At 47.1% G+C, this 26,479-nt stretch overlaps 1 protein-coding gene across 1 annotated transcript in view; it reads left to right on the top strand.

Moving 5' to 3' along the window:
• The window catches only part of AMPD1 (adenosine monophosphate deaminase 1), a 1,595,039-nt gene that overhangs the window by 933,291 nt on the left and 635,269 nt on the right, over positions 1 to 26,479 (top strand). The window contains exon 7 of the mRNA XM_069242152.1: positions 14,616 to 14,779. Within this exon, the coding sequence (XP_069098253.1) occupies positions 14,616 to 14,779 (164 nt within the window). The remainder of the gene's footprint in view (positions 1 to 14,615; positions 14,780 to 26,479) is intronic.

Genomic DNA, 26,479 nt, shown 5'->3' with positions numbered 1-26,479 from the left:
TGTGACTGATTTTAAATAAAGCATGTTTTAAATGCAGCCGCTTCGTCAAATGAAAAAGTGAAAAGCTTTCTTTTACATTTTTATGATTAGGCAGTGGTCCGTAGCCTACTCTTAAAAAAATGTTTTTACAAACATTCACAAAGGGGAAGGGCCCCCCCCAACTTGAAGTTAGTGGTAAAACCGCATTTCGGTTGCATACATACCATTGCAATTAGTTATTAGAAAAGGACACCCTAAACACTTCCTGCCTAAAACCGAATCCCAAATCCAAAATGCGATTTGGTAACAGGTTACTGAATCGCAATTTGGACTTTGTACATTCAAAAATGCCCATTTGCATTCGCAAATGACCCGGTTCTACCAATCAGGCCATTTGCATACAAAAAAGGCTTTGTACATCTGGCCCATGTTCTATCATCATCTCGTAGATCATCCAGTTGAGCTTTATTATGCTGTTGTGGAAGTGCTCTGGTGTATTTTATAGATCTGTTCTACAACAGTACCGAGGCCAGCCACACTGTCTGTCTACCAGCCCATCCTAACCACACTTCTCAGTCACCAGCAAGAACAGGCAGTCTGCTTACCAAGAGCCAGATGTACAGAGCATATTACCGGTCACAAACGGCCCAGTGGGCTGTTTGCGCCCAGTAAAAAGCTTTTTGCCATGTGTGAGAGGTAAACTTTGACTTGGTAACTTGTTTCCGAATCACATTCTGCTTTTGCAATTTGATTTAGGGAGGGGCAGGTTTAGGGCATCCCTTCCTAATACCAAATTGCACTGGTATGTATGAATACTTTGCAACCGGAATGCGGTCGCAAAACATTCACAAATTACCACCAATTTCAAATTGGTGGTCATCCATTCACAAATGGGAAGGTGTCTCCAAGGGATCCCTTATCCTTTGCGAATGGGGGGCGCATACATTTTTTCAGAGCAGGCAGTGGTCCCACAGACCACAGCCTACACTGCGTACTCTCAAAAAATGAAAACAAAACTTCACTTATTTTTAATCCCGTTTTCCTTTAAGGAAAAACAGGCTGCATTAAAAAATAAACTGCTTTATTTACAAAGCAGTCACAGACATGGTGGTCTGGTGACTTCAGCAGGCACCATCCATGTGAGTGTTGGCTAATTCCCAATGGATCGCAAATTGAGACCTGACTCATGAATATTAATGAGGTAGGTCCCTTGCAACTCATTTGGAAATCACAAACAGTGTCTCAGACACTGCTGTACATCAGAATTTGCAACTTGCAAGTCGCTGAAAATCACAATTTGCGAGTCGCAAAATCTGACGGTCGTACATCTAGTCCCACGTTCCACAGGTACAGGTCCAGTCTGTACTGCCCTTCAGCCCACAGACCGCTGCAAGGAGTTGTTCACAGTATTTGTTCTCTCCAACAGAAGAAATCTCACATGATAAGGGCTATCATCTTCCCAAGAAACGTTTATTCTACTAGCATCAGTGTGGGTCCCTCAGTCGATTCTGGCTCTGTATCACTTTGCAAGGCCCTGTTATATCCTGGGGCTCAGACACGCCATTCCGCATCATCATCGTACAGTCAGCCGGGCCTTTCTATCTCTGTAGCTTGTCTTCTTCAATTCCTACGGGTGGCGGGCAAGAGTAGTCAGTACCCTCCCAAGGCCGATCAAGCCACCTAGCAATGTTTGTTATATTGCAACTCAAGGAGCATCCAACCTTTACAGCCAGTGCCCAAACCCAGCTGGCCACATCTGACCGACTACATTTTATTTTGCATCTCCCTCAGCTCATTCATCCCTCTCCTTTTCCGCCCTACAGGGACTGCTGTACTAGGGGATGTGGGAAAATCTCAAAAGCTTTTGGTTTCACAATGACCACTCACCAGGGTCGACCGCCTCTCGGCCAGGATGGCCTCCATCATGACCAGCTAAGCCTCAGAACGCAGGCTCGAGTGGCGATTCAAATGGTGTTCAACTCCCACATCCTGAACTCCCCCAGGAATGGGTTTCCGTCTTGTTCGGCTTCAAAACTTCACTGGTCTACCATATGCCCTCCTCATCCAGAGAGGGAAGACAACACCTGTTTGTGTCATGCAGCAACTCTCACCAGATCGCAGCGGACATCAGTTCATGCAATCTCTGTCAGCAGGGCCATTTCTAGGATTTGTGGGGCCCTGGGCAGGATAGAAATATACGAGGCTCCTCTAATGTGAGTAAGATATAATATCATAGGAAGAGACATCATAGGCAGAGTCAATTGACCATTAAATTTCCTGCACTGTTCAAGCAGCTTTGCAAGAAGCTACTTATTTAGTGTGGCTATCCCTGAGATGGCTATAAATACAAATATTAACCCTAATAAAATGAGTACAAATATTTTAAAGCTCTATTATGCTCTGTTATGTGGAAATACAATACATCAAACTGGGTTGAAAAGCTACGGCTAGGTCTCTTCAAAACTGATATTTTTACTGCGATGTTTCCAGATCAGTGCATGATTAAAATTTCAAGGCAGATTGTCCCAGAGCTATTGAGCCGATAATGAGGTGACTCCCCAATCGTCCTGTTGCACCAGTGAAGTTCAAGGTTAAGGCATTTGGTTTTCAGTAGACGAAGGGCATTAACACAAAGGGATAAATGCTGACTCAGATGAGTGATCTGCAAGTGCCCCAGCAAACAAAAGAAAGCACATATTGCAGAAGATAAGAGGATGAGATGGCACAGATGACATGCCCAGGTGGGTGGATAATATATTTGCAGGCAGGAGCACCAAAGGCTGGACCACACCCGCACATTGAATACCTAATCACAGCAATTTCTCTCCAACTGCATATTAAGAGATGCAGCTTCCCAGGCCTCACTGTCATTCCTTGATGTTTGGGATAATTTGTTGTGGTAAGAGGCGTACATTATTCTGTGCTTGCCCAGGCCTGCCCATTGTCCGTTTGCACTTATTAGTGGTCCAGCTGTCTTTGTGCACATGGCCAAGTGGATCCTATGCAGCAGCCTCCTAAATGCTGTATTTGAATACACTTTGGGGCAGTATGACTAGTGTGGAGCAGATATCTCTCTAATTTCTTGGACAGTTAGTAACAAATGATGCACGGTAAAACATGTGGGGGCACATACCTAATAGGCATTCAAAGTACTTTTACAAGATATTTGAACTTCTTCACTTTCCTCTTTCCTCTGGTGTTTTGTTTAACTACACCAAAAGGTGCAGTTTATGCACATTTCTTTAGTTATTGTTATATTGAAAAAGATGAATGAAAAATACAACACCAAGAGGATATCCTGGCACTAAGGGATTTCCAAAGGAAAGGTGCAGATGGTACTAATGTAGAGAAAGGCCATTTTTAACTTTTTTCCAGAAGATTTAAGAAACACTGTAGCTCAAGAGAGAGAGATTTCCAGTCCCGTGCAGCTAAAAAGGAGAAAGATCTACTGCTAATATTTTCCCTCCCAATTTTATAGTGGCACAGGAACATGCCTGTCACAGAGCGTAGGATTCTTGAATGAATGTAATAAATGATATGCTGCTGAAGAAAGAGAGGGCCTTTTTATGTACTACAAAATGGCAGATGGATAGAGTGTTTGGTACAGGGAAATAACAGAATAATGGATGGTGATTAGAAATGATACAGCATTTGTGGCAGCCTCAGATGAGAATCCTATGACTGTTCTTATACATCTTAAGGGTAATAAATGCAAAAGGTGGGGTGAAAATGCATGGTTTTGTGTTGCATGTTGATGTAGTAAACGTAAGTGACACACTGAACAAACAAGGAGAGATGATGCTGGAAAATGAAGCCAGGATTTGTTTGCTGATTCAACTAAGGTTGTGGATTGCGCTAGCTCCACAGGCCACCAAAGAGAACTGTATATGGTACCAAGTCCCTTAACGATGAGGACTCCTGATGTTTCGCTTTAAGGTTTTAATGATTTTGTCTTTATCGAGAAACAACTGATTTTGTGCAAGCCCAAAAATGTTTCCTTCGGTAGAGACCAGACTATCATTGAATGAAATGATTATTAGGATTTTGAAATGCATAGAACATCAGCAAGAAACCAATGGATAGTATAAATAACTGGGAGAGATAAAGAACAGAAAACTGAAGCCCAAGAAATTCCACAAATCACAGGTATAGAACAGCACCAGAATTGCTGGGGAGGAGATGGATTGCTTGAGACCTCTCAGATAGGATAGGTGAACCAGGGGAATAACTTAAATTCCAGGTTGAACTAGTTGAATAATATGCACTTGATGGGAAATTGATAAATGTAACACTATAAATCAGTAATGTCAAGGCTTCTCTACCTTCCTGATCAAGAATCAGACTCACAAATTCTGACACAGCATGATATGCTACTTCTAACCCATGGAAAGGTCAGAAGTCAGCTGTCAAACAGTCAGTGAGTAAATTAATTTCTGTGAAGCAGATTTGGAGTTGACCTCTTTTTCGAGGATTTTTGAGAATGAGGATTTAATAGAAAGGTCAAGAGGAATAAGGGTACATAGAGAGCAGGCCGTAATTCCACAGATATGTTGAGGATGGTTCAAGATCACAAACCCTTGTGAAGGATGACCCAGCACAAAACTGAGACCAAATTTAATTTTCTACATGGAAAATAAAGAGACAGGGAATTGCAAACATCATTAAAAGGCTTAATGTACTTACAAGCACACAATAGTTCAAAGACATTTACCACTCCTTCATCCTCTGTATGTTTTGCAGATTCTGCCACTTACATCCACCTTTCTCCTCTATGCTTTACTTTTCACCTCACCTCTTTTCTAGCCTATTACCTTCTAGTGCTGGTTCAGGCCCTCTTACATCCACCACACTCTGCATGCTCCCCTCTTAACAACTCATATCTCACCAAGCCTCCTGCCTTTTCTCTCTGTTTCTATCACTCTTACATCCATCTTTCCCCTCTACCCCTCTGTGAACTACTATTTACCTCTCATCTTTCCACCCAGCCTCCCATATTCTTTTGCTGGTTCTGCCTCTCTTACATCCACATCTCTATATTCTGCCCTACTCTTCACCTCTCAACTGCCCACCCAGCCTTCATCTTCCCTGCTGGATCTGCTATCCTAAATCCAGATATGCCTTTTCTTTTTCCCCTTTCCTTTTATCTCCGCTTGCTGCTTCAGCCCCTGTTGCATACACCTCTTCTCTTTCTCCTTCTCTCTCCTCTTTCTGATTCTGCGCTTCTTACATCAAACTCTACCTCCCTCATCTACTGTTCACCTCTCATCACTCACTAAGCCTTTAACTTTATATTGCTGGTTCTGCACATTCAATGCCCACCTTCCACTCTACCTCTTCATCCAACCTCTTACTGTCTCAGTGTTTTTTTCTCTCTTCCATCCACTTTTCTTCCCTTTGTAGCCTCTCTTGCCACTCTGTTCATATTCTCTTGCTGGTTTTGCCTTTGATATTGACATGCCTTTTGTTCATGTATCTCCTTCATTAATCATTTCTCCCCCAGTCTCATAACGTTTTTCACTGGTTCTGCCTCATTTATATCTTCTGTCCATTTTCATCTTTCTGAACCCTCTAATCCTTGCTCACTGATTTTACCCCTGTTACGGCACCTTTTCCCCTTCATGCTCTACTTTTTTTCTCATCTCTTCCCCATCCTCTAACTTTATTTTGTAAATTCTGCCTCTCTTAAATCAATCTCTCTGCTATCCCCAGCTTTCTTGCTTCTCTTTCTGTTTATGTTCCTCTTACATCCACCTCTTTGCTCCATGCTGTACACCTCACCCCTTCTTTCCCCCTGCCTCTTACTTTTCTGACTGATTCTGCACTTCTACATCCAGCTCTCACCATTCCCTCTCTCTTTGCTTCATAAGGTTTTTTGATCTGCCTCTCTTACATCTGCATTCCCCATCCATGTACTGGCCTTCATCGTTTTTTTCCTCCAGCCTACTAACTTTTTTTGCTGGTCTGTCCCCTTTACGTCCAGCTCTCCTCTTTGACACCCCCGGCCTCTTGCCATGTCTCACTTTTTCTGCCTCTCTTATAACCATGTCTCCTTTCCATGCTTTACACTTTACCTTATCTCTCCTACTGTCTTTTACCTTTCTCACTGATTATGCCCCTATTATGTTCACCTCTAACCTACCTTGTGTGCACTTCACCTCTCCACAGCCTCTAACCTTCTTTTGTTGGTTTGATCTCCATAAAATCTAGCTCTCCCCTGTCTCTCTCCCCATCCATGATCTGCTGGTACGTCTCACCATTCACCTTCCATGCCACTTATATTTTCCTGATGTTTACCTTTCTTGTATCTACTTCTGCTATCAAAGCACTGTCTTTCACCGTTCTTCGTTCATCCCCATCTTCAGCTTTGATCACTGGTTCTGCCCCATTTATGTCCAACTCTCCATTTTCTTTAGCCTCTTCTCTCTGGTTCTGCCCCTCCCACATCTGCACCTCCTCCATGCACTACTCTTCATGTTTATTCTCTCTCGCCTCTACCCTCCAATTATTGCCTCTTCACTGCCAGCTTCTTCCTCTCCCTTACATTTTCTGCTATTGACCACCCTTCTCCCCCAGTCTCTTACCTCTTGGGCCAGAACTTCCCCAGCCTCTTACCTCCTGGGACAGAATATAGCACAAGACAGCACAGGCCCCTGCAGCACAGATGGACTATCAAGCCCAAGGCCCATGAATATCTGTGGGATGTGAGAGACTTGGGCCCATCACACATTCTGCAAAGGGAGGGGCATCAATTTGCATAACACCACTACTCTTGTGTTACTTTACTTCTATCTCTCCCCTTACACCCCTTCACTCTCCCCAAGCCTGTTGCATTCTTGTGTGGATTCTGTCCCTTTTACTTTCCTCTCCTTTGCAAGCTATTCCTTTATACCTCACCAAGACTTTTCCCTCCTTTCACCAATTCTGCCCTTACTTACACATCACTTCTTCCTCCTCTCCCTTTCCTCCAGCATCTTGCTCTTTCTTGCTGTTTTGTCCCTTGTGTTCAGCTCTTGCCTCTCTGCTGTACGTTATCACTTCCCCCACCTCTTACCTTCTTTAGTTTGTCATATCTCTTTAGATTTGCTTCTCCCTTGATACTTAGATTAAAAGCAAAAGAGGACACCAGATCTCCTAAGGTGTCCTTGAGAACCTGAGAAGTAGGTATATCAGATGTGAGCAAGCATGATGCTGTTCATTATTGGTGCCACTTCAGATGTCTGAAACAAAGAATTATATGTGGCTTCACAGGTTACGAGTTGAGTGCAACCTGGAGGATTCATTGTGCTCAACTGGGGGTGGTAATAATGGATGTGGGGTCACCCCTCCTTCCCTTTTCCTCCAACTCAATTTTATCATCTCTACTTGCTTTCTTACAGACCTAGTTGTTCATTATTCCTTCATTTCATGTAAATTACATGAAAAGTAGAAGACACAACATGCTTATTCTAAACTAGAGTTACTGTGTTTGTTACTTTTGTATTCACATGTTCATTTAAAAAATCACCTCTCTCTCTCTCTTTTGTTTTCTGCTGTTCTCCTTTTCTCCTCATTGGAAGTGAGCAGCACCCATTGTAATGCAAGACCATTCCTTTTTTAGGTCTTGGCTGTAGATGGGGCACATGCACTGTCTGGAACCAAGACATGCTGTAAGAACCACATGGGCTTCAGCCTGCCCAAAGGCTTCCAATTTGCTGCCACCATCATAAGTCTTCAATTCTTACACTCCATTTGTTCATGGCATGCATATGTCATGCCTCTTCCTCCTTTGAGCCCTTCATAAGAGCACCGGCCAATTACTTATCTCCTTACACAGCAGCCACTTATGAATACTAATTTCGTGACTACTTTTTTAATTGTTTCATTGCTTAACACTGCTTTACACGGTGAGCACATGCATGCTTTCTTGTGGATCTTGAAACTGCATGGTTAGCAAACTTCCTAAGGCTGATGTGCAATGCCATGATCAGGTGCATGATTTATGCAATGGTTCTCTGGAAAAAAGGAGATCTGTGATTTTGCCTAATTTTTAATATTGTATGGGCCATGTGTCGCTAGTGATGTAAGCGACAAGGATTAAACATGCACAAGAACACAAAAACACAACTTCAATACCCAAGAGCACTTCACAGACAACACCTTCCCGAAATAGGAACATGATTTTTCTGTGCAGTGCTGGAACGTGCCTGCCAGCTCACCCCATCCATTTTATATCGAACACACCAAAATGCCTGCGCTCCTCCCATTTTGTGAGTTTAGAGTTTGATTTTCTAACTGCAGTATCCTTCCATTGCTGCCGTAGGTGTGCCATGGGTTGCTAGAGTAACGAAAGTAGGCTTTGGTAGGCTGGAGTCTTTGCTGTCCGCTGTGGTCCCAGTGGCTGGGCTTATTAAAGGACCGGACCCTTGCTGTCTCTGTTGCTGATCTTGTAGATCGAGATCTTCAAAATGACCATTGCATGGCCTCATTCATTCAGAGTGTTTTTAATTTGGTAGGTGGGTTGTTTTGTAGGTCTGTGAATAGAAAGCAAGAGTTAAAACATAAAACCCTTGAGATGTGTGTAGGGAGGGCAGGGCTGCTGGTTATTGAACGCCTCAGGATAGTGTGCGGTTACCGCAGACACATAAAGAGCTCATTTCAAAACTGAAGTGCAATTTCACAATAAACAAACCTAAATGGTCAATGTAGGAAAGTCCTATTTTTTGCCCTGGTCACCCCCAAACGTTTGGACAGATACTGGTGGTTACTGACTCTTGGCTGTGCCCTGGGTACTGCTTACCAGTCCCACGGCCACTGTCCTGTGTAATGTGGATATGCAAATTAAGCTCATTATAATTGGCAATACTAATCTCCCTATAAGTCCCTAGTATGTGGTAGGGCATGCAGGTCTAGGGACCCCAGCATAGGTAGTTCCCCCATAGGTGCACTGCTAAGGTGCCCAGTGTCATTTTAAAGGCAGGCCTGCCTTGATGGCTGTTTTTAAACTGAAGTTACATGCAAATTCGACTTCAGAATTAAGAGTACTTCCAAAGTCTTAAACTACCTTATTTGTACATATAAGTCACCCCAAAGTGTGCCCTGTGTGCCCCTAGGGCTGTTTGTCAAGTAACTATAAGCAGGGCCCTTATAAAAATAGTTTTGTAAGCCCTGGTGAGGTAAAACAGACACATTTGTTGTTCCCTCATTGTATTGAATGGCCTCCATATGCTAGAATGGGGAGACTTTATTTCAATTTATAAAGTCTCCTTAAGTGTCAGATACCTGTCGCTTGGTATCAAATTAATTGTTATAATAAATCCCACAACTTACAGATGGTTGATTAAATATAACGTTTTCAGGTAAAGAGTTTTAAACTCTACCTAAAAAGTTGCCAACTTCAGCCCGGCAGTGCCTTTCTCTGATTGACCAGCCTCTGGCAGCCTGGCCAGGCTGCCTTGTTGAGGTGTGAAGTGGCCTGGGGTGAACAAAAAAGAATCTTAAAAGAACATCTGGAAGAAGATCGAGGAGTTTGGAGAAGTTTGGAGAACTTTTGAAAAAAAGCTCAAAAAAGGGACCGATCTGCTGTGGCAACTCTAACCGGCTTGCCTCAACCACGACCCGGCCTGACTTGTGGGTTCGTTCCAGTGAAGAAAATCTCAGAAAAAGTGACTAAGTCCGAATATAAAAAGTTTACTGGGACCTCCTAGGCAGTGTATCCGAAGAGGGCTCCAAGGACGTCGAATCAAGATTCAGGTTTGCACCGGTCGAAGGATTTTCATCTCGATAAATTGTCTAAGTCCGAACATAGAAATCTCCACTGAGCGCTCCCCTGAAGCGTATCTGAGGAAGAGTTCCCAGTGGTTGGAATGGACTGGCGACTTGGTCCCGCTGAAGAAAATCTTCAAGATAACGACTACGTCCGAAGGTGAACTTTTGACTGAGGTCTCCTGCTTGCTGTAGCCGAGCAGGGCTCCATCGTGGTTGGCCTTAAAATTTGACTTTGTCCCGGTCGAGGTGTGACCAGATGACCAGATTGGCGCTATTCGTGTCTAAGCACTAAAAAGCATTAATTCTTTAAAAATCCATATCTCTGGTTCCCTTTATCCAATTTTATTTGTGTTGGTGTCATTTTAAAGCTACAAATATATCCTATTTTTATAAATTGGTTTCGGATTTTTAAACTGTTTCCTGTGTTTTATTTAATTACTGTTTTGTGATACTTGAATGCTTTACATTTTGTCTCCTAAGTTAAGCCTTGTCACTCGTTGCCAGTCACCAAGCATTGAGCTGGGATTAATTTATTGAGACCTAACAGAACCTAGTCGGGGTTGATGGCCTATTGCTAAGAGTAGGTACTTACCTGCCCTTGCTAATAATCCATTTTCCAACAGTCCATAACATATTTTCTCATAGGAGTACTGGGCAGCGTGAGCTTATTAAGTGTGGTTTGTGGGGCTGGTGGTGGGGGTGGCAGGCATCACAGACCATTCCTCTTGATTTGCACAGTTGGAGGAGCCAGCTTTGTTTCCCGAAGCCTAGAGAAAAATGCTTTATTTTCCCTTCCATTGATCGAAGATTTCCAGTCAATAACAAGTGGTGCGTCATTACTGTGCTATTGGGAGCACGATAATAGCTGAAGGGAAGATGGGAAATGGAAATTAATCCTTGTGTAAACGCTATGTTTTAGGTCTCTGCTCTACAAGTATTCATGTCTTGCGATGCAATCCCTGCTTACATTCTACTTGTTTCACTTCATCAGGCTTTCCCTAAGAGTATGTTATTTTTCTGTACTTTTTTTTCTGCATGCAACATATGACTCTTGTATAGCACATACTTTGAACTGAGGTGCCTCCTGGGTTCAGGTTTCAGATGACTGTATATGACGGCACACAATTGAGAAGCATGAAGTTGATGCTGAAGGCAGAATACATTTCTCGACGTGACTGTCAGTGGGCCATAAAAGCAGCAAGCCACATGCACGTCCGGTCCTTGGCTTTTCTACGGCATGATAGTCGCATATGTGGCGTAGGATCCTACCATAACATAGCTAAATGGCATTGCCACTGACAAAACCAATAGCTCTTGCATTGCAGAGAGTGATTGGCAGGGGCAGGGCTCACTTCACACCTAAGGCCAATTCAAGCACCTGTATAATTGCTATTATCATGCAGATGCAGCAGTTAGGCAGAGACAAAGAGACAGAAGTGCCTGTCTATAGATGGGCAATTTATGTACTTGCAACAGAACTAGAACACCTTCCAGAAACCCAACCCAGCCCACAGCAGCTGACAGGTATGAGGAGGTCATTTTGACCTTAAGAGAGGGAGTCCACGTCCTTGGGCCTCGCAAGCTGCACCATGGCTACAAGGCCCCAGGGATGGGGCTGTCCTCCTGGAACTCGTAGAACCGATGCCTTTTTAAAAAGGTGATGAAAATAGTGAGAAGGCGCGGGCCCTGGTTAGCTGCCCACACTGCCCATGCCTAGATGGATGTATGGCCATGTGGATGGATGGACAACAGAGTGGATAGATGGATGAATGTCAGAGTGGATGGATGGGTGGATGGATGGGAGAGTAGATGGATGGATGAGTTGAGGAAAGATTGAGTGATTCATGAAAACTCAATGAATCACAGATTGTGAAGGTTAAATAGTTAATATTAGTGGGTGGGTGGAAGGGTAAAAAGATGAATGGATAGATGGAAGAGAAAAGGGAGCTCCTCTAGGGAGGGGTAGCCTCCGTTGCCTCACCTTCTTAGCGTCATCCTAGCTTTTCTTTCCAAGTAGGAGGTATTTTACTTTTCTGGCCACTCCCTTGGTTGGCAATGCCAAAACTCTTGGCTGTCAACTACCACAGGGCGACGGTATTCATTTCTGTTTGCTCCCAACGAATTGCTAGTTGTGCGAAACGGGTTAGGGACCATGGATGTTACATTTAATGGCATTGTATTATGCAAGATTATTGCTGGATTGCACAGAGTTCTCTGCCTTTACATGCTGTTGGTCATCTTCCCAGCTCACGCCACCATTGGCTTAAAGGCTTAAAGTGACAGTGTAGTGGTTTGTCAGTCAGTCACTCAAAGAATCTTTATTCGGCAATATGCCATAAAAGCACAATACATCTCAAGCTAAAAATGTAAATAACAAAATGCAATACAAATAATAAAAAAACAGTGATAACAAAACATCTTCAATCAGCAGTATCACAAAGTTATATACATTGCTTTTATCAATCTGTCTGACGACCCAATAAAATATAATCATATACAGTGCAGAGGTAAAAAGCCCAACATCAGGATAAAATCATATATTGCCTGTTTATGTTAGTGTGTAACTACTTCAATCAGTTCATATCGCTTCCTAATGGCCATGACCGATTCAATAAAGCTTAAAACAGAATGACACAATTGTATTGAAGAGAATCTTTGGATATTAGTCAATGCTTCCTTATGAGATGTAGTTTGCAATTTATGCAAAATTGGCATTATAAAGGTTTGTCTAGGAGCAGAATAAAGCAGACAGAATAGGAAAAAGTGACACGTACTTTGCTTAGAGGAGTTATCACAGGGACAATTTGGGAGCATTTTATGCCATATACATTTCTTCAGAAAAGCCATTCTAAAATTTATCAAATTTAATTTAAATAAAACAAGGAGAGAATATGATGAAGAACTCAAAAACCAAGTTAAATATGGTTCTAACACTGTAGAGGTAGAAATCTGAACATAAGATTCAAATGTTTTCAATTTTACTGCCCCTTGATATCTGAGATTCGCAGCATACTCTATATATTGTGTTTTAACCAATTCCTTAGCATTGATAGGTAGAGACCTTGGGTTAGTAAACATGTTCTCCAACCCTAGGTTCCGAAAGGAATTTAGTAATGAGTTTGTTATGCAGTCTTGTACCAAGCTAGCTGCAGGATTTAACCCAACTTTTAGCCATAACAAAAGTGGGGCAATACCAACCGAATCCTCAATGTACCGTACTCGCAGCTCTTCATGGCAAATAATATTTGCTACATTCTTAGGTACCAAGAGCAACCTATGCAATAATTTATTCTCAATGCGTTGTAAACGGGCTGGTTTGATATAACCCCAAAGACCCACCCCATAGGTAGCTGCAGTAATACATTTAGATTTATAGAGTGTAATAATCTGGTGAACAGGCCTATGACCCAGTTTATGGGCGAAGCGGAAAATCGCCTCTATATTTCTCTCCATTTGTTGGATTTGAAAATTAAGATGAGGATTCCATGACATGGAAGAGCTTAAATATAGTCCTAAATAACAAAAATCTTTCACTTTAGTTAAAATATTTCCATCCATAGTAAAACATTTAGTGTGTGTGTTTCGGGAGCCACATGTCATAATGTGTGACTTTGCAAAATTGACTTTCAAGTCAAGATCCTGCATAAAGGTAAAAAAAAGATCCAATAAATTCTGAAGACCATTTGCTGTGTGGGCAATTAAAACAGCATCGTCAGCATACAGTAAGACCGGGGGTTGTCTAGATCCCATCCTACGGAAATCCTTACCATTTTTTACTAAAAAACTATAGAGGCCATTAATATACAATAACAATAAAAACAGTGCTAAAATACAAACCTGTCTAACCCCTCGTAAGGATAGAAAGTGAAGAGACCTCTCTCCACGTTGCCCATATTGGACTGAGATTGTAAGGTCGGTGTATAAATGTTTAATTAACTCAAGCACATCCTGGTCAACCCCCATTATATTCATAAGTTGCCACAGTTTCTCTCTATTCACCAAGTCAAACGCACTAAACAAATCAATAAAAGCTAAGTGGATAGTTCCTCTCCTGGAAGTGACGTGTTTGCTAAGAATAAGATGTAAATTTAAAGCCTGCTCCACTGTACCTAAACCAGGCCTAAAACCATATTGGATTGGGGAGAGGATTTTAGTCTTTCCTACCCAATCCTCAAGCCGGGTCAAGATAACACTTCCCAAAATCTTGGCAGTAGAATCTATAGGGAGATTGGTCTGTAACAAGTTGGATCTTGTCTGTTTCCCTTTTTAAAAATAGGAACAATTATTGCCAATTTCCATGAGGAAGGAATGTTACTTTTAGCTACTCTAATCAGTACATTTGTGATTAATGGTCCCAGAGGTCTGGAATAGATTTAAAAAGATCAACCGGGACCCCATCCGGGCAGTGTTTTGTCAATGCGAGGCTGTATGCTTATGGAAACAATTTTCTTTTAATATTTCTTATTTGAAAATGGCGAATAGGAAAGGTGGTGTGGGCAAAACGTCTGCAATAGGTGTTCTACACCTATTTTATTTGTTATCTGGCTTTTTTTATATTTTTAACATGCATTTTGTTAGTTTTTTACCAGCTCTGAAACTGATTTGCACTTGTTACTGAAAAGGGTTTAGCAGACCTGGAATCCTCTTATTCATCTATTAGACAGGTGTACTAAATAATGACCCTAGATAAGTAACATGTTTTTCAGTGCAATAGAATATGTCTTGTTCCAATGATTTAGTAAAAAATGTTGTCTGGGTGGCTACAAATATGACTCAATTGTTTTATAAATGTAATTCACAAGTTTTTCTGGTTCTGTTTTTAATTTATGAATAAGGCTTGCATTGTGCAGATTTGATTTGTACACTTCCAATATCTAATATTTTACATTTAGGAAGTTGGCTCAGAGTTATTAAAACAAAGGTATGTCTATACGGAGCCTCGTTTATCTATCTATGGACGCTCACCAGATGAATGGAGGAAGCTGGCTGAATGGTTCTGCAAGCAAAAGGTCTACTCAGAATTTATGAAATGGGTGATACAAGTTCCCAGAATATAGTAAGATTTCAATTATGTTTGTTGGGGATATATTGCGTGCCTGGATTCATTTTACCTTATTGTCTATGTGCAGATAGAATATAAGAGATTGGACAGGGCTTTCTTCCAATTCCAATAAAGATCCCCGAGTAGGAGGGAAGCCTATGCTGGGGCATTATGAGGGTATGTGTGTGGAAGATGTATTTGTGGAGGAGAGGGGTTTGGTTAATTGAAATATTTAGTTATTATAGAATATATGTATTTGTGGCTCTCACTAGAAAAACGTATGCTATATTTTCATAAACTCACTATGCCTACAATCATTTTGAAAACTTTCAATTTTTCTCAATCTTTTATATTACCATTTTCATGAAGGTCAAGCGCCCAAATACTCATGCATTTCCCAGTTAGTGTCCTATAAAAATAAACATTGAAGAATGCTAAAGTCACAAAGGCTTAAAGTTGTTCAAATATCTGGAATCTGCAATGACCAGTGTTAAAGATTGGAAGCAAAACTCATCATAGCATTGCATTGCCCTTGAGTCGTGCATGGTGTGGCAATGGCAACAAAATACTAAAATCAAATTTACCAAGGATCTTTTGTGACCTTAAGTTGCTTAGTAAATCTGGAGTGAAGCAAGGCAGGTCAAGTCCCTGCTTTGCATTAGTCTGCCCTAGGAAGGTGTTTCATGGTGGAGCATGGATGTTTCTACCCATCCAGCAATGGATTTGGCACATTCCCAGATTTACCAAGACTGGTAAACCTAGTGTAGGAAGTTGGCTCTGTATATAGTATCTCAAAGTGAGAGATAGTGCGCACAGAGTCCAAAGGTTTCCCTTAGAGGTTGATAGTGGCAAACTTAGATAATACTAATGCTCTATTTTGTGGTAGTGTGGTCGAGCAGTAGGCTTATCAGAGGGTAGTGTTAAGCATTTGTTGTACACACATAGGCAATAAGTGAGGAACACACACTCCAAGACAACTCCAGGCCAATAGTTTTATATAGAAAAATATATTTTCTTAATTTATTTTAGAACCACAAGATTCAAGATTTGAGGTAAGTACATAAAATGCAAGGTACTTCACTCACACAGGTAAGTAAAGAACTTTGAGTTAAAACAGTAGTACACACAGTTTAGGTTAAAATGACAATAAGCTTTTTTAAAAGTGGACAAAGTGCAAAAATCAACAGTTCCTGGGGAGGTAAGCTTGGTTAAGTTTCTCAGTTAAGTAAAGCACTTACACAGTCAGTCTCCTGGGCATAGACAGCCCACCCTTGGAGGTTCAAGGCAACCCCAAAGTCACTGCACAAGCACACAGGGCCGGTCAGGTGCAGAGGTCAAAGGAGGGCCCAAAACACATAGGCGCCTATGGAGAATAGGGGTGCTCCGGTTCCGGTCTGCTGGCAGGTAAGTACCTGCATCCTCGTGGAGCAGACCAGGGGAGTTTTGTAGAGCTCTAAGGGGGACACAAACAGACACAAAAAACACACCCTCAGCGGCACAGGGGCGGCGGGGTGCAGTGTGCTAAATAGGCGTCGGGTTTGCTATTGAAAACAATGGAGGTACCCGGGGTCACGTAGGCGATGCAGGAAGGGCAGAGGGGGGGCTTCTCGGAACAGCCACCATCTGGGCAAGGAAGAGGGCTGCCTGCTGGTCACTCCTGCACTGGAAGGTGGTTCCTCTCAGTCCTGGGGTCTGCAGTTGCAGTGCTTGGTCCAGGTGTCGGGTTCCTTGTTAACAGGCAGCCCCGGTCAGGGGCAGCCTCTGGATCCTCTTTGCAGGCATCGCTGTGGGGTGTAGGGGGGTCGGCTCAGGTTACGCACGTTGTCGTAGTAGCCTGGGAGTCCTCTCTGCGGTGTTAGTTCTCTAGAGCTCGAGCCGGGGGCCTCATGCTTCCGGCGAGAAGAGAGAGTTATTTGGAAGTTGGTAGAAAGTTGCAAAGTTGTTGCTGTTTTTGAACAGTGCCACTGTTCACTGGAGTTTCTTGGTCCTTCAGGTTCAGGGCAGTCCTCTGAGTCCTCAGAGGTCACTGGTCCCTGTCAGATATGTCGCTGTGCAAGTTCTTTGAGTCTGGAGACAGGCCGGTAGGGCTGGGGCCAAGTCAGCTGGTGTCTTCATTGTCTCTGCAGAGCTTTCAGGTCAGCATTTTTTCTTCTTTCTTCAGGTTGCAGGAATCTGATTTACTGGGTTAAGGGTCGACCCTAAATACTAAATTTGGGGGGGTGTTTATGTGATGGGGCAGTAAGCCAATGGCTACTGTCTTTGAGGGTGGCTACACCCTTCTTGTGCCTCCTCCCTGAGGGGAGGGGGCACACCCCTATTCCTATTGGGGGAATCCTCCAAAACCAAGATGGAGGATTTCTAAAGGCAGGGGTCACCTCAGCTCAGGGCACCTTAGGGGATGTCCTGACTGTTAGGTGACTCCTCCTTGTTTTTCTCATTATCTCCTCTGGACTTGCCGCCAAAAGTGGGGGCTGTGTCCAGAGGGGCGGGTATCTCCACTAGCTGGAGTGCCCTGGGGCATTGTAACATGAAGCCTGAGCCTTTGAGGCTCACTGCTAGGTGTTACAGTTCCTGCAGGGGAGAGGTGTTAAGCACCACCACCCAGTGCAGGCTTTCTTTCTGTCCTCAGAGAGCACAAAGGCTCTCACCCCTGGGGGTCAGAAACTCGTCTCAGTGGCAGGCTGCACAGACCAGTCAGTCCTGCACTGAAGGATTGGATAAAATACAGGGGGAATTTTCTAAGATGTCCTCTGTGTGCATTTTGTAATACACCCAACACTGGCATCAGTGTGGGTTTATTATTCTGAGAAGTTTGATACCAAACTCCCTACTATTCAGTGTAGCCATTATGAGCTGTGGAGTTTGTTTTGACAAACTTCCAGACTATGGGGGTCATTACAACATTGGCGGTAAAAGGCGCTTACCGCCGTGCAGAAGACCGCCAATACACCGCCGCCGCGGCGGCATTCCGCCACAGCTATTATGACACACATCTTGGAATCCGCCGAAATTCAGACACCCACACAACACCGCCACACCAAAGGTCAGTGATAAACTGGTGGAAAAAAAACCTCCACCTCCACGCCAACAGAAACACGCCCATGCTATTACGACCCACGAATCCACGCAGCGGTATTTCAACCTTGGTATTCCATTGGCGGTACACACCGCTGCGCTCAAAATACACACACAGCTCCAAAACACCGCCACATTGGGCAATTCCAAATACACACACCTGATACACATACAAACAACACTCCCACACACCCAATACATTATAAAACACACACCCACATCACCCACAAACCCCTACGACAAAAAATAGACACAAAGGCGATAGAGAGAGAGCACAGAATAGACAACCCCACTACACAGAGGCACACAACACCATCACCCACAGAACATCCACGCACAAAACACCACACAGCACTACACTTACCACAACCATCACCACATACACCACCACACACATCACCCACACCACCCCATGGCACGCCAAAGACACCCCCGCTTCTCCGAGGAGGAGCTCAGGGTCATGGTGGAGGAAATCGTCCGGGTAGAGCCACAGCTATTTGTCTCACAGGTACAGCACACATCAATAGCCAGGAAGATGGAGTTATGGCGCAGAATAGTGGACAGGGTCAACGCCGTGGGACAGCACCCAAGAAATAGGGAGGACATCAGGAAGAGGTGGAACGGCCTACGGGGGAAGGTGCGTTCAACGGTCTCCAGGCACAACATCGAAGTACAGCGGACTGGCGGCGGACCCCCACCTCCTCCCCCACAACTAACAACATGGGAGGAGCAGGTCTTGACCATCTTGCATCATGAGGGCCTCGCAGGAGTCGGTGGAGGATGGGACACTGGTAAGTCAATTCTTAACTATCACATCCCCCACCCTACCTGCATGCTATCACACACCCCCTCCACCACCCCCTCCCCTATCACTACAACTCCTCACTAATGTACTCATGACACAAACCACCCATCCCAACAGCAAGCCCTGCATGACACAACGAAGCATGGACACCCCTCACTAAAGCATGCCCACTGCACAAACCCAGAACACCCCCCCAACCATCACCACACAAACCCACACACAGGAATGCATGCACTGGGGTACACAAATACCCACCCATTGCACACCATTACACACACACATGCAATAATCATGCTCTTATGCCCCTGCAGGAACCCGAAGGACCGTCACCACACCAGAGGGACAAGACAACACCACTCCACCCCCAGAAGAGGCCCACAGTGACGAGAGCAGCTCTGCCCTACTGGATCCTGATGACCAGCCCGGACCATCGTGGGCCTCGGGACAGTCGGTTCCCCTTGCACAGGCACAGCCCAACACCGACCTTCCACCCTCTGGCAACACCAGCACAGCACCCACCCAGCGGGCCCAAACCTCCCTACCCAGGACAGGTCAATCAGCGGTGTGTCCACCACTACAGGGCACCCAGGGTAACCCACCACCCCAACAACAACAGGGACCTGGGGGCAGTGGTAGTGGGCACACGGTCCAGGGGACGGAGGCACAGGAACACAGGGGAACTGGGAGGGCTACTGCGCTACAGGGGGCGGACAGGCCAAGGGAACCCACTCTCTACGAGGCCCTATCCTCCATCATGGGAGCATACCACCACTCCCAGGAGACGATGGCGACGGTTCTGGACAAGTTGCAGGAGACCCTGTGCCTGCAGGACGAACTGTATCTGGGGTTCAGGGAGGAGCTCAGGACCATCAGCTCCGCCCTGGGCACCATCGTAGGGGTGCTGAAGGACATACAGCAGACCTTGAGGGACACCGTGGCACTCCAAGGGGCCCCTGACACTAGCCAGGACGATGAACTGCCCACCACCTCCACCGGCGCTAGTGGACAGGACGCCCCGCCACAGGACCAACACACCAGCACCTCACCCCCTGCAGACGGAGAACCACCACGCAAGTGGTCCCTGAGATCCAGGAACAGGACAGAGCAAGATGGCAAGACCCCCGCCAGGAAATTAGACCACCCTGTTTGTCCTCCCACTGTCCCACTTTGTTACCCTGTCCATACTTTAACTGCCCCAGCTCCACTTCCTATGCCCAGATGGGCAGTGCACCTGTGAGACTAATAGACTGGACTCTGCCATGGACATCCTCCAGCATCACCCCTGACCATTTTAAAACCCCCTCCCATTTCTGAGCACTTCAATAAACACCCTTGAAACACAAAACAATCTGGAGTCAGTCTGTGATTTAGTAAAAATTTATTATCAATGACAGTGTCATAATGGGTGTACCATTCTAAAGCTAACACACCTATGTCACACATCACAAGCCCTTGAAGGATGCAAGCAGTTGACACATAGGTAACCACACCTGTGAAACCGTAATGGAAGGGTACAACTCAGTTACCAATTGTTGACTTAAATCGAAAAACTGGATAGAGGTAGATGTGTGAAAGTTGATGTAATTCTAAAAATGAAAATGTTCTCACCTGTGTCTCACTGGAAATATTGCTGTATGACTGACTCCCTGTTGTCGTTGTCTTCTTCATCAGCTTCATCCTCAACACTGTTCACAGGCTCCACAGGCTCCACAGGCTCGACAGCTGCTACAACACCATCATCTGGATCTTCCTCCTGCAGAAAAGGCACCTGGCGTCACAAAGCCAAATTATGGAGCATGGAGCAGGCGATGATGATGTCGCACACCTTCTTCGGTGAGTAGAATAGGGATCCAACTGTCATATGGAGGCACCTGAACCAGGCCTTCAGGAGGCCGAAGGTGCGTTCGATCACCCTCCTAGTCCGCCCATGGGCCTCATTGTACCGTTCCCCTGCCCTGGTCCTGGGATTCCTCACTGGGGTCAATAGCCACAAAAGGTTGGGGTAACCAGAGTCCCCCAATAGCCATACACGTTGCCTCTGGAGTTGACCCATCATATCAGGAATGCTGCTATTCGGCAGGATGTAGGCGTCATGCACAGAGCCAGGGAACATAGCATTTAACTGCGAGATGTACTGGTCTGCCAAACAGACCATCTGGACATTCATTGAATGATAACTCTTCCTGTTCCTGTACACCTGTTCACTCCTGTGGGGGGGGGACCAGAGCTACATGGGTCCCATCAATGGCACCTTTGACGTTGGGGATATGTCCAAGGGCATAGAAGTCACCTTTCACTGTAGGCAAATCCTCCACCTCAGGGAAAATGATGTATCTCCTTACGTGTTTCAGCAGGGCAGACAACACTCTGGACAACACGTTGGAAAACATAGGCTGGGACATCCCTGATGCCATGGCCACTGTTGTCTGAAAAGACCCACTTGCAAGGAAATGGAGTACTGACAGCACCTGCACGTCGGATGGCGGATTGGTGACATCAGGTCTGGCTCCAACTGGGTACATAGTTCCTGGATTGTGGCACGGTCAAACCGGAAGGTTACGATGACATGTCGCTCTTCTATTGTCAACAGGTCCGGAGGATTCCGCCATCTTCTCATATGTCCCAGCAGACGGTGAGTACGAAGGACAACAGTGAAGAACCAGTCATTATTCCTCCAGGTATGTACCCACAGTGACATACAAGACTACACCACTCACAAAACCCTTCCTGTATGTGTGTTGAGTGTAGGCCTAGCTATGTGTGACGCAGTAGGAAAAGAAGTCATGTGGGCCCCTGAAATGGCGGCTGCCTGACCTCTAAACTGGGACAATGGGATTGTGGGGTAACAGCGCTGGCGTTGCACACCGTCGCGGTAGGCGGTCGTAGACCGCGGCGCAATGCTGCATTGCTTAACATTGGACCCTATGGGTCCCAGGAGCCAATGAACAGGTGCGCTGGCGGTGATGATGCGCACCGCCGCGGACGTCACCGCCGCGGACGTCACCACCATTTTCTATCTGTTCAATCACTAGATACCTGACCTTCGACAGGAGAGGTCCTACACTGCAAGTGCTGCTGTGGCTTCGGTCTGGAAGCGACGATGGCTGCTGCGTCTGGGGAAAGGGCCCCTGCCTTCACTGCACAGGAGTTGGAGAAACTGTTAGACGGGGTCCTCCCCCAGTACACGCTACTCTACGGTCCTCCAGACCAACAGGTTAGTACACAGGGAGCACGTTGGATGGGCTAGGCCTGGGTGGAGAGGGCTGGTTGGAAGAGGGAAGGGGGAACATTAATGCATGGGAATGAATGGGCCACATGGCCAGAGTAGGGAGGGGGCCACTCACTACGACGGTGCAGTTGGTAATGACTGTTCCTCTTTCCTTGTGCATGTCATGTAGGTCAGCGCCCACCAGAAGAGGGACATTTGGCGTGCCATCGTCAAGGAGGTCCGGACCCTGGGGGCCCACCAGAGACGGGGCACCCACTGCCGTAAGAGATGGGAGGACATTCGCCGCTGCAGCAAGAAGACGGCGGAGGCTCAGCTGGGGATGGCCTCCCAACGTGGGAGGGGTGCCCGTCGCACCATGACCCCCCTGATGTTCCGGATCCTGGCGGTGGCCTACCCAGAGTTGGATTGGCGCTTGAGGGCATCACAGAAGACACAAGGGGGTGAGTACAACCTCATTCTGCTGACTTTGCGTGCAGTGGAGGTGTCTGGGTGGTGGAGGTGGGCTGTGGGTGTACCTAGGCCAGGGCGAGTTAGGTAGGCAAGGCCCCTCCGTAATGTAGGCCATGTGGCACTCTACCCCACCTCAGCAGAGTGCCAAGTCGAGGTATAGTTGCCCCTGTGGTATCCATGTGCGCCAATGTCCACCATTGCCATATAGGCCATATCCCAGAAATTGCATGTGCAGAGGGCAGGAGCACGGCGTAATGCAGGGGGCATCTGCGTTTGTCTTGTCCACCAACGGTAGCGGTATGCCATGCACTAAAACCCTCTTTCTTCTGTCTCCCCCCCTTTGTCTGCTCTCCCTGTCCTTTTGTACATCAGCATCAACAGGCGGAGGTACAGTGGCACCGGAGCATGAGGGAGCTGCATCCCACATGGCCATGGAGGGCCACACCACGGACTCTGAATGCACCAGTGGGACGGAGGGCGAGGGTAGCTTCACGTCGGCCACCGGATCACCAAGCAGCGACACAGACTCGTTCGACGATGTGGGGCTCCCTTGTGGTGTCGGCACCATCTGTGCCCCCCACCTCTACAGGTACAGCCGCCACCTCCCCTACCATCCCCGCCCTCCCAGCAGCCCCTCAGCGTTCACCCCGTGCCTGCTCACCCAGGAGGGTGGGCATCACCTTCGCCCCAGGCACCCCAGGCCCTGCCCCAGTCACCCCTGCTGCCCTCAGTGAGGAGGCCATTGACCTCCTCAGGTCACTCACTGTTGGGCAGTCTACCATTGTGAATGCCATCCAGGGTGTAGAACGAGTAGAACGAGTAGTTGCAACACGGTAATGCATTCCTGGAGGGCATTCATTATGGTCAGGCTGTCCTTCAGAGAACCCTGCAATCTTTGGCCTCAGCACTGATGGCAGCAATTGTCCCTGTTTCTAGCCTCCCCCCTCCAACTTCCTCCACCCAGACCCAATCTCCTGTACCCCTGCCCATCCCAAGCACACCTACAGACGAGCATGCACACAAGTCAATACACACAAGTAGCTCAAGCAAACATAGGCACCACACACACCACAAGCACTCACGCAAGCCTCAGCCACATCAGACACTACAATATCCACTGCCTCCACTGAGTCCCCCTCCTTCTCTTCTCCCTCCTCCCTCCCAGTCTCGTCTACACACACACCTGCATGCACCACATCTACAGGCACCATGAATCGCACCAGGACACCCAGCACCACAAGCCGTTCACCTGCACTCACCACCTCCACTGCCATTTACACATCCCCTGTGTCCTCTCCCAGTGTGTCTGTGACGCCCCCTCCCAAAGTACACAAACGCCGGCAATCACTCACCCAACATCCATCCACCTCACAACAGCCTCCAGTACCTGCACCTGCACCCAAATCAGCTAAAGTGACACCTCCGACAACCACCTCCTCTTCCTCCACTCCCAGACCCCCTCCAGCTACCCATCCCAGTGTTCGTCAGAAACTGTCCCTCTGTAAAGTTGACCTTTTTGCCCCCACCCCCCCTCCAATTCATCAGTCCCGTCGTAACGCCTCAGCCAAAAAGCCTCCAATACCAGTGGTGCCTGTTCAAGGTTTTTGGAGTGCACCAGCCACCAGGGCAGGCAGTAGGACCCGGAGCCTAGGCACTGGCAGCCCACCCCTGTAAAGGCTATCAAATTGGAGAGTGGACGACGGGACCGTGTTAAGACTCCAGGTGGGAAAACAACTGACGTGGGTTCCAAGGGGATTGGAGAGTCAGCTGTGACTCCACCAAAGGTGGGGAAGGGCCAGAGGAAGTCTGCCCAGCCTGTTGTGAGTGTGCGCCATCATTTACGGCGGTCGAGACACAACCGCCAGCACCGTCGTTACTGGTCCAGAGACCACTGCCATAGTCAGTGCCCAGGAGGGCCCAAGTATCGTCACTGGTCAGGAGACCACCGCCAGAGTCATAGCCCAGGAGGGCCCCACTATTGTCACTGGTCAGGAGACCACCACCAGAGTCACAGCCCAGGAGGGCCCAAGTATCGTCACTGGTCAGGAGACCACCGCCAGAGTCACAGCCCAGGAGGGCCCCACTATCGTCACTGGTCAGGAGACCACCGCCAGAGTCACAGCCCAGGTGGGCCCAAGTATAGTCACTGGTCAGGAGACCACCGCCGGAGTCACAGCCCAGGAGGGCCCAAGTATTGTCATTGGTCAGGAGACCACTGCCACCACCGGAGTCACAGCCCAGGAGGGCCCCACTATCGTCACTGGTTCAGAGACCACCGCCACCGACGGATTCACAGCCCAGGAGGGCCCAAGTATCGTCACTGGTCAGGAGACCACCGCCAGAGTCACAGCCCAGGAGGGCCCCACTATCGTCACTGGTCAGGAGACCACTGCCAGAGTCACAGCCCAGGAGGGCCCAAGTATCGTCACTGGTCAGGAGACCACCGCCACCGCCGGAGTCACAGCCCAGGAGGGCCCCACTATCGTCAATGGTCCAGAGACCACCGCCACCGCCGGAGTCACAGCCCAGGAGGGTCCCACTATCGTCACTGGTCCAGAGACTACCGCCCCCACCGGAGTCAGTGCCCTGGAGGGCCCCGGCTGCCACAGCCCCGCTGGGCAATGATGAAACGTCATGCCACATACCAATGTCCAGTGTATAAAACGTCATGCCACAAACCAATGTCCTTTTCAGAACCGCCATGGCAAAGCACCGCAGAAAAGTCCTGAACCGCCATTACAAAGCACCACTGAACAGTCCTGAACCGCCATGGCAAAGCACCGCTGAACAGGGCAAAGACCGCCATGGCAAAGCACTGCAGAACAGTCCTGAACCGCCATGGCAAAGCACCGCTGAACAGGGCAAAGACCGCCATGGCAAAGCACTGCTGAACAGTCCTGAACCGCCATGGCAAAGCACCGCTGAACAGGGCAAAGACCGCCATGGCAAAGCACCGCTGAACAGTCCTGAACCGCCATGGCAAAGCACCACTGAACAGGGCAAAGACCGCCATGGCAAAGCACCGCTGAACAGGGCAAAGACCGCCATGGCAAAGCACCGCTGAACAGTCGTGAACCACCATGGCAAAGCACCGCTGAACAGGGCAAAAACCGGCATGGCAAAGCACCGCTGAACAGTCCTGAACCCCCATGGCAAAGCACCGCTGAACAGGGCAAAGACCGCCATGGCAAAGCACCGCTGAACAGTCCTGAACCGCCATGGCAAAGCACCGCTGAACAGGGCAAAGACCGCCATGGCAAAGCACCGCTGAACAGTCCTGAACCGCCATGGCAAAGCACCGCTGAACAGGGCAAAGACCGCCATGGCAAAGCACCTCTGAACAGTCCTGAACCGCCATGGCAAAGCACCGCTGAACAGGGCAAAGACCGCCATGGCAAAGCACAGCTGAACAGGGCAATGCACCGGGTAGGAATGAATGGCCCACCACATCAGGCATCGAACTTTCACGAGGAGACTCATCCAGTCTGGGCACCAGTACCAGTAGAGACCTGCATCAACTTGAGAGACTGTGGCTTTGCACTCCAGAGGATTGAACAGTGGGCAAGCCACCCACTGTAGAGACTTGGGAGACTGTGGCTTTGCCCTCCCCAGGATGGCACAGTGGGCAACCCACCCACTGTAGAGACTTGAGAGACTGTGGCTTTGCACTCCCCAGGATGTAACAGTGGGCAACCCACCCACTGTATAGACTTGAGAGACTGTGGCTTTGCACTCCCCGGGAGGGCATAAATGGGCATGGAGCCCCGTCGTGGATCTGGCTTTGCACTCCTCCGGCTGAGGTGCCCCCCCTTCCCTTACCCCTGAGGTGCCTGTAGTATTTCGATCTGATGCCCCGGCAGTGTTCTCTCCGATTGTGGTCAGGTATCGTTTGTGGGCCTCGCCCATGTATTTTTGGACTGATGGTGCACGGACATTGTTATGTACATATCTGCACTACTTCTCGTATTGTATATAATTATGACTGATTTTCAAATATATATCTGTATATTTTTGTATGACATGTATATTGCCACATTACATTGTTTGACCGATTTTCGCATTGTCTTTTCATTCTTCCGGGGGGATTGTGGGTTGTTACTGTGATTTTTGTGAATGCATTGGTGTGTATGTTGTAATATGCGAGGGTGGGGGTGGG

This window comes from Pleurodeles waltl, chromosome 6 (assembly GCF_031143425.1).
Source record: "Pleurodeles waltl isolate 20211129_DDA chromosome 6, aPleWal1.hap1.20221129, whole genome shotgun sequence".
Lineage (NCBI taxonomy): Eukaryota > Metazoa > Chordata > Amphibia > Caudata > Salamandridae > Pleurodeles > Pleurodeles waltl.
The sequence above is the reverse complement of the archived record's forward strand: the minus strand, read 5'-3'. Positions and strand labels throughout refer to the sequence as shown.